The sequence below is a fragment of the Delphinapterus leucas genome, chromosome 3 (genome assembly GCF_059928025.1).
Source record: "Delphinapterus leucas isolate spDelLeu-1000000601 "Yukka" chromosome 3, BTC_Dleu_Yukka2, whole genome shotgun sequence".
Taxonomy (NCBI): Eukaryota; Metazoa; Chordata; class Mammalia; order Artiodactyla; family Monodontidae; genus Delphinapterus; species Delphinapterus leucas.
Window position 1 is genome coordinate 119,351,664 of NC_143131.1, and position 9,143 is coordinate 119,360,806.

A 9,143-nucleotide genomic window follows, 5' to 3' on the forward strand; every position below is an offset into this window, starting at 1 on the left:
CCAAGACAGACCAAACTCATTTCATCCTGATGACATAAAAATGATAGGGTAAAAAACATAGATGTTGGTCAAATTCTTTTACCTGGCATGTAGTCCCTACTTTGTATACTTAAAGTGTGTGTGTGTGTGTGTGTATCCATATGGATTTCAGCCTTTTCTCTGAAGGTGGGAAGCTCAATTGCCTAAACTGTTATGAGCCTTGGAGTGGCAGGTCTTGTCCTTTGGGAAGGATTTTAAAATGTAAGGAGATATGTCTTAACCTCTATGAGAGGTTTCCAGACCATCCACTTCAACAATGGAATAGGAGTCCTACAACTTTCTTGGGCTAGAAATTGTTGGCCCATTTTGAAATTTATGAAATTAATTTCACCCAAAAAATCGCACCAGAGAGTCATCCAAAATTAGGCCAAAATAGATTTCATTAGGTCTCAAACAAAGGAATACAGCTCTCCTTCAGTGTGTTAGGAAAAGGTACAGTCAAAAGCGTGAGACAAAAGGACCTGAACAAAATAACTGAAAGCAGAGAAGTGTATATTCTCACTCAAGCCTGCAAATGCATCACAGAAAAAAGGCACATTACCTTTGGAATATTTTTTAGGAAAAATCTTTACAATATTAATATACCTTTCCTTGTAATGAGAAAAAAAATTAAATGGCTAGGGTCAGGGGAACTTTATATGTTCAAAGAGAATTTTCTAAGAATTTCATATAAAACATAGCCTAGGTGGCTCAGTCGTTAAGAATCTGCCTGCCAATGGAGGGGACACGGGTTCGAGCCCTGGTCCGGGAAGATCCCACATGCCGCGGAGCAACTAAGCCTGGCGCCACTACTGAGCCTGCACTCTAGAGCCCATGCTCCTCAATGAGAAGCCCACGCACCGCGGCGTAGAGTAGCCCACACTCTCCACAACTAGAGAAAGCCCGCACACAGCAACGAAGACCCAATGCATCCAAAAATAATTAATTTAAAAAAAAAGCATAGCCTACATATACCCTGGGAAAATGCACAGAGTACAAAGGCATCTACTTGTATGGATTATAAGAAGTCTCAGACATCCCATTTTAACTAAAAAGGATTTTTGAAGGATAGGCAAGACTTCATTACAATAAAAAGGGAGGAGGGTTTATAATAAAAGGAACAGAAAGTATAAAGGCATGAAGTAGGGAAAACAAAGGAAACAATGTCTTCAGAAAACAGATAATAATCTGTCTTGACTGGAATGTAAGAGGGGTATTGATTAGTACTGAAAAATAACAGAATAAATTGTTGAGTTTGTATTTAATTCGGTAGTGCATTTGAAATAAAGGTGTTTGTTTTAGTTACCCAAGACTGGTTCAAGGATTACAGGTAAGTTTCAAAATGGAGTGTCTAAGAACTCTCACTTCCTCTCCAAGATTTACCAGTGGTCAAATCAAACTCATTACACTTATTAATGGTATAAATTTACTGGAGCTGAGAATTGGCATTAAGGAGTATTTGTGTATACAGTCATATAGTAAAGAAGCACTGATTTCAAAGAAATAAATAAGCTTACACAGGATTTAGTTTTATAAAAACATGTGTGTGCTCAAATTGGTCTCTTGTGCTTAGATTGGTCTCTTTAACAAAATATCAGGCTCCTCTGTACGTAATGGGAAGATTATCTATGTTTTAAAATGATCAGCAATATATTAAAATAAGTCTAGGGCTTTGACTCACTCCTTTTTTTGCAAAGATTAGATCTTTTTATCCACTACCAGTAACCTAATTGGTTACATCCATACTAGTCATGCCAGTGTTTATAAATACAGTGGAATCACTGAAGATATTTCTGCCCCCAAAACTGAAAAAAAAAAGCTGTATGCCTTATGAAAAATATTTAATGAAGAAAGAAGAATAAAATGATGGCAACACTTCAAAGATTATGAAAAGCTAGAAAATATCAGATTTAAAGGGAAAATTTGAATAGTTTGTTCTTTCCAACAAATAAAAAGACAAGATATATAGGTTCAAGAGCTTACAGTTTGAGGAATAAATAGTTGGGCAATATGCAGTTTTCTCAGACAACCTCTGGGTGCTACTGTTGACCAAAGGGAACATAAGGGTTCTCAGTTCTGCAGGAGTGATGGGCAGAGTGTTTTTCTGCTTTGTCCTGTGCACATCAGAACGCAAACGCACCTCCTGTGCAACCTCAAGCGCCTAACAAATAAGTCCTACCCTCAAATCTCAAAAGTCCAGGGAGCTGTCATTGATTTTTTTAAACATCCCAGAGACATCTTGAAGAGCAGCTTCCCAGAGAGTTCAAGAAATGCTTAGGAGCTCCAGAAAAGCTGAAACAATGAGAAGTCAGGTACTGCTTCTCTTCCTGCTGTCTTTGTTGTGGAGGGCAATCTCCCAGGAGATCCAGTACTCGATTTCAGAGGAGCTGGCCAAGGGCTCGAGGGTGGGGAACCTGGCCAAGGATCTGAGGCTCAGTGTCAAGGAGTTGCCAGCTCGAAAACTGCGGATTAGTGCAGAGGAGTTTTTCAGTGTGAGTGCAGAGGTGACATTAATGTCCTTCTCTAGCCAGATTCCCGAGGGCTCAGACCTTGGAACCGTAATAGCCCTCATTAAAGTCCGAGACCAGGATTCTGGGCAAAATGAAATGGTGACATGCTATATTCAGGAAGGAGTTCCCTTCAAATTAGAATTCACCTCCAAGAATTATTACAAGCTAGTGATTGACGGTGCCCTAGACCGAGAGCAGAGGGCAGAGTACAATGTTACCATCACAGCCACCGACAAGGGCAAGCCGCCCCTCTCCTACAGTACAAGCATCACCCTACACATCCGCGATGTCAACGACAACGCTCCAGTTTTCCACCAGGCCTCCTACGTGGTCCACGTGGCAGAAAACAACCCGCCTGGAGCCTCCATCGCCCAAGTTAGCGCTTCAGATCCAGACTTGGGGCCCAACGGCCAAGTCTCCTACTGCATCCTGGCCAGCGACCTGGAGCCGCGCGCGCTGTCGTCCTACGTGTTCGTGAGCGCACAGAGCGACGTGGTGTTCGCGCAGTGCGCCTTCGACCACGAGCAGCTGCGCGCCTTCGAGCTGACGCTGCAGGCCCGCAACCACGGCTCGCCCGCGCTCAGCGCCAACGTGAGCCTGCGCGTGCTGGTGGGCGACCGCAACGACAACGCGCCCAGGGTGCTGTACCCGGCGCCGGGGCCCGACGGCTCGGCGCTCTTCGACACGGTGCCGCGCGCCGCGCAGCCCGGCTACCTGGTCACCAAGGTGGTGGCGGTGGACGCCGACTCTGGACACAACGCCTGGCTGTCCTACCACGTGCTGCAGGCCAGCGAGCCCGGACTCTTCAGCGTGGGGCTGCGCACGGGCGAGGTGCGCACGGCGCGGGCCCTGGGCGACAGGGACGCGGCCCGCCAGCGCCTGCTGGTTGCTGTGCGCGACGGGGGACAGCCGGCCCTCTCGGCCACCGCCACGCTGCTCCTGGTTTTCGCGGACAGCCTGCAGGAGGCGCTGCCGGACCTCAGTGACCACTCTGAGCCCACTGACCCACAAGCTGAGCTGCAGTTTTAGCTGGTGGTGACCTTGGCCTTGATCTCAGTGCTGTTCCTCCTGGCAGTGATTCTGGCGGTCGCCCTACACCTTCGACGCTCCTCCAGCCCCGCTGCCTGGAGCTGCTTTAAGCCTGGTCTGAGTTCCAAGTCTGGACGGAGGGTTCCCCCCAACTACAGTGAGGGAACATTGCTCTATTCCTACAATGTGTGTGTTGCCTCGCATTCAATTGTGCGATTTAAATTGTGAAATTTAATTTTCACAACGTGACCCAAGAAACAGCTACCCCTCCGGATCTCCTAGGTGAAGATCCTTCTATGGGTATATGTGCCAGTAATGAAGACTCCCAAATCTCTTATGGTTCCTCTTTTTCCCATCACGTGAGTTTTTGCAGACTTACTTAAATTTTATTATTGTATTTTATTCTCGACAGTGCATCATTATTTTCGGTCCTTGTTCATTGTTCTAGTGGTGGTAGTGGGAGAGGAGGTATATAGGATGGGTGGAGATTGGTCCCTTGATTGCTCAGTAGTCTTGGAAGTTACCTAATTACTACTCAATTTGCACTCTTGGCATTTCTATATGGTCAACAAATCCTGCTAAAGATAGCTTTTTCTTGGATGTCACCACCCTTAGTAATAGAACTGCCCTTAATTAGTTGATGTGTAATACTCCTTTTTTTCAAGATTGTAAATGTATTGACAGTTCTTTCTGTAAGTTAATGTTCATCTTCATCAAATACATTCTAGTTGTTTATCTTTTTTCTGCGATGTGTATTTTAATATAGCCTTCCAATAATTCTCTTAGCACTTTTTTGCCTTATCACGTGCAGCAAAGACTGCCAGGTTTTACATTTGAATCACTAACTTTGGGTCTTTTTTCCCACTTCAAAATCTGTCAAGAATAATTTTCTTGACCATTCTTAAATAATTTATTTTTATACCCTTTCTACTTTGTCACTAGTATAGTAAGGAATGTAACAAACATTTTTTGTATGCAGAGCCTTTTCTATATTACTTTTTTAGTATAGGTTTCTGAGAAGCGAGTCAAATTTTTTCAAAATATTTTACTTTACCTCCCAATCCCCAGCAATTTGTGAGTCTTTTGAGGATTGTGAAAAATACCTTTAATCTATTCTCCAAAGTCTGAGAATTTTAAAACTCTGAATAGTTAATGGACTTTTGTGTCTGGTCAAAATTTATGAGTAATTTCTAGAAACTAATTATTATGTGAGTAATAATCTAAAGAACTGAGTACTTGCTGCTTTATTTCAAGTTTTCTCACATTAGTAAATTAAGTATTCATGAATAAGAAAACTATGAAACATGCAATGATTATATACAATTACTAAAATATTTCCTTTTACTGGTTATTTCTAAAATCAAAACTAAAGTAAACTTATAAATAAAAGTAAGATAATACCTTCTGGATGTGTCCTAATGTGGAAACGATCACTGAAACACCATTTCCTCTTCACAGTGCTTCAGTTTAACTTTTCTGTCTTCTTACCTTTATTATTTCCTTTTAAGATCAGTTATTTACCCATTGTTTTAGATTTCGCAGCTGCATTAATGACTCATTCGTTAAGCATTGAAAAACTATTTCAGTGTATACTCTAGGAAAGGTGCTGTTCTCGCACAGAGCGCACAGAGTGAGGACTCACTGTGAACATGATCATCACAGATATAACCTGTGGCCTAGAATCTTCTTATATAAAATTAATGAGCAAATGTCTTTCCCAAACCTATTATCATATTTGCCAAGCCCATTTGCACAGGGGTAAGGCTAACTCTTTGAACAGTAGATATTTTCTTACAAGGGAATTAAAAATTTGCCCCAGATTCTAAAGGGTCAACCCATGTGAGAATACTTGTTTCTGCATAGGTTGGGACTGGAGCCCAGACCTGTCTTTGCATCCATTTATTCTTTCAGTCTTCAAGTATAACGTTGTTCCTGGGAGGGATAAATATGTCCCTTATGCAATACACAGTAGTGAAATTGGGCTATGAGAATAAATAATGCAAAAACTTAAAAAGAGGTAGAAAAATTCTTACCAAAAAAAAATTGTCTCTGAAAAAATAAATTATTTTATAAGTCTTATTGTACAGGAATCTTTGGATCACTTCTGGATTTTCATTGCAAATTGAACAGCAGGTGTTTGACTTTTATCATTTTGGGGAAAAATAGAATAGGGAAAAGAAATGGTGTACACAAGTGATACTTTATTTACCAAGAATAGACTGCAGTAACAGGTTAGGACTCTGAGTGTCGCTGTTCACCAATCGGGGGAAGAAAAGAACCAGGAAATTAATACAAACCACAAGATTTCTGCATTACAAAGCACTAGCTCTGGGGCTTTAGAAAGCTTCGAACTGGACCCCCGAGAGCGCCAGCATCCAACGGTGAAAGCACATTATCTTGGACCCTGAAGGTCCTTGGGATCCTCAGGCCTCCACCAAGGGAACACCCACGAGCAAGCTATTCCGCCGCGGGGCTGTAATGGCGGCTTCTACTTATTGCCCAGACTGCAGCCGGCTGATCGGGATCTGCGTTCTCTTGGGGGCCCTGTGGGAAATCCGGGCCGAACATATCCTCTACTCGGTGCCTGAGGAGCTGGAGAACGGCTCCTTCGTGGGCAACATCGCCAAGGACCTGGGGCTGGAGCCCCGGGAGCTGGCGGAGCGCGGAATCCGCATCGTCTCCAGAGGTAGGACGCAGCTTTTTGCTCTGAACCTGCGAAGCGGCAGCTTGGTCACTGCGGGCAGGATAGACCGGGAGGAGCTCTGTGACAGATCTCCAAAGTGTGTAGTAAACCTGGAGATTCTCCTAGAGGACAACGTGAAGATTTTTGGAGTAGAAGTGGAAATAATCGATGTTAATGATAACGCGCCCAACTTTGGGGCGGAGCAAAGGGAAATAAAAGTAGCTGAAAATGAAACTCCTGGGACAAGATTTCCTCTTCCTGAAGCTTTTGATCCGGATATAGGGATAAACTCTCTGCAGGGTTACCAGCTCAGCTCGAATGGTCACTTCTCCCTGGATGTGCAAAGAGGAGCTGATGGGATTAAGTACCCTGAGCTCGTGCTGGAGCGCGCCCTGGACCGCGAGGAAGAGGCGGTTCACCATCTCGTTCTCACCGCCTTCGACGGAGGCGACCGGGTTCACTCTGGCACTGCCAAGATTCATGTAACACTTGTGGATACCAACGACAATGCCCCAGTATTCACTCAGCCCGAGTACCGTGTGAGTGTGCAGGAGAACGTGCCGGTGGGCTCCAGGCTACTCACAGTAAAAGCCACGGATACAGATGAAGGAGCCAATGGAGAAGTCACATATTCTTTCCGGAAAGTAAGAGATAAAATATCCCAGCTATTCCACTTGAATTCTCTGACTGGGGACATAACAATATTGGGGGATCTGGATTATGAGGACTCTGGGTTCTATGATATAGATGTAGAAGCCCATGATGGGCCTGGTCTCCGAGCCAGAAGTAAGGTACTGGTGACAATTCTGGATGTAAATGACAATGCCCCAGAAGTCACAGTTACATCTCTCACCAGCTCTATTCAAGAAACTTCTTCCCCAGGCACAGTAATTGCACTTTTCAATGTGCATGACAGTGATTCAGGAGAGAATGGCCTTGTCACATGTTCTATTCCAGATAATCTGCCATTCACACTTGAAAAGACCTTTGGAAATTATCATCGGTTGTTGACACACAGGACTCTGGATAGGGAAGAAGTCTCAGAATATAACATCACTGTAACTGCCACTGACCACGGAACTCCACCATTGTCTACAGAAACACACATCTCACTGAACGTGGCAGATGTCAATGACAACCCACCTGCCTTCCCTCAAGCTTCCTACTTGGCCTACATTCCAGAAAACAATCCTAGGGGAGCTTCTATCTTCTCTGTGACTGCCCATGACCCTGACAGTAACGAGAACTCAATGGTCACTTACTCTCTGGCTGAGGACAAGCTGCAGGGGGCACCTCTCTCCTCCTATGTCTCTATCAACTCTGACACAGGTGTATTGTATGCTCTGCGCTCCTTTGACTATGAACAGGTTAGAGACCTGCAGCTACTTGTGACAGCCAGCGACAGCGGGGACCCTCCACTCAGCAGTAACGTGTCTCTGACCATATTCGTGCTGGACCAGAACGACAACGCACCTGAGATTCTGTACCCTGCCCTTCCCACCGACGGTTCCACCGGTGTGGAGCTGGCACCCCGCTCTGCAGAGCCTGGCTACCTGGTGACCAAGGTGGTGGCTGTGGACAGAGACTCAGGCCAGAACGCCTGGCTGTCCTACCGCCTGCTCAAGGCCAGCGAGCCGGGACTCTTCGCGGTGGGGCTGCACACGGGCGAGGTGCGCACAGCGCGGGCCCTGCTGGACAGAGACGCGCTCAAGCAGAGCCTGGTGGTGGCCATCCAGGACCACGGCCAGCCCCCTCTCTCCGCCACAGTCACACTCACGGTGGTCGTGGCTGACAGCATCCCAGACGTCCTGACTGACCTAGGCAGCCTGAAGCCCTCAGCGGACCCTAATGACTCGGGTCTTACGCTCTACCTAGTGGTGGCGGTGGCCGCGGTCTCCTGCGTCTTCCTCGCATTTATCATCGCGCTGCTGGCGCTCAGACTGCGGCGCTGGCACATGTCGCATCTGCTCCAGGCTTCAGGCAGCAGGTTGGCCAGCGTGCCCGCCTCCCACTTTGTGGGTGTGGACGGGGTGCGGGCTTTCCTGCAGACCTATTCTCACGAGGTCTCGCTCACCGCGGACTCGCGGGGGAGTCACGTGATCTTCCCGCAGCCCAACTACGCGGACACGCTCATCAGCCAGGAGAGCTGTGAGAAAAGCGAGCCTCTCCTGATATCTCAAGATTTACCTGAAAGAAAAGGAGAACCCAGTCTTCAACAGGTGAGTCAGATCTTGCCACACTGAAACGTAGGCAGAGAGCTGCATAAATGTCTCCAATTACATATAAAAGACACTTTTTTTTTAGTATTCTTTAAAGTGCTTTAAAGTGGAACGGCAAATGATCCTTCAATAATGATAAATAACAGTTACTACGCCTAATAGTTGTTGATTACTTATCCTTTGTAATCTTCATTCAGTTATAGTTTCAGCAGCAATTTCTTAAGTTTATACTTCTAACCCTCTCACGTCTTTTTTTTTTATTATTTTTTAACATCTTTATTGGAGTATAATTGCTTTACAATGGTGTGTTAGTTTCTGCTTTATAACAAAGTGAATCAGTTGTACATATACATATGTTCCCATATCTGTTCCCTCTTGCATCTCCCTCCCTCCCACTCTCCCTATCCAACCCCTCTAGGTGGTCACAAAGCACTGAGCTGATCTCCCTGTGCTATGTGGCTGCTTCTCACTAGCTATCTATTTTATGTTTCGTAGTGTATATATGTCCATGCCACTCTCTCACTTTGTCACAGCTTACCCTTCCTCCTCCCCATGTCCTCAAGTCCATTCTCTATGTCTGCGTCCTTATTCCTGTCCTGCCCCTAGGTTCTTCATAACCTTTTTTTATTTTTTGAGTCCATATATATGTGTTAGCATACGGTATTTTTCTCTTTCTGACTTAAC

The 9,143-nt window shown here is 45.3% G+C and overlaps 1 protein-coding gene and 1 pseudogene across 1 annotated transcript; both read left to right on the forward strand.

Moving 5' to 3' along the window:
* Nucleotides 1-181: 181 nt before the first annotated feature.
* LOC149749670 (protocadherin gamma-B1 pseudogene) lies at nt 182-4,618 on the forward strand (annotated as a pseudogene).
* Nucleotides 4,619-5,503: 885 nt separating this feature from the next.
* LOC111182991 (protocadherin gamma-A4-like) lies at nt 5,504-8,735 on the forward strand. Its single transcript, XM_022589915.3, has one exon. The coding sequence runs from the start codon at nt 6,036-6,038 to the stop codon at nt 8,481-8,483; it is 2,448 nt and encodes an 815-aa protein (XP_022445623.2). The 5' UTR covers nt 5,504-6,035; the 3' UTR covers nt 8,484-8,735.
* The last annotated feature ends 408 nt before the right edge of the window (nt 8,736-9,143 follow it).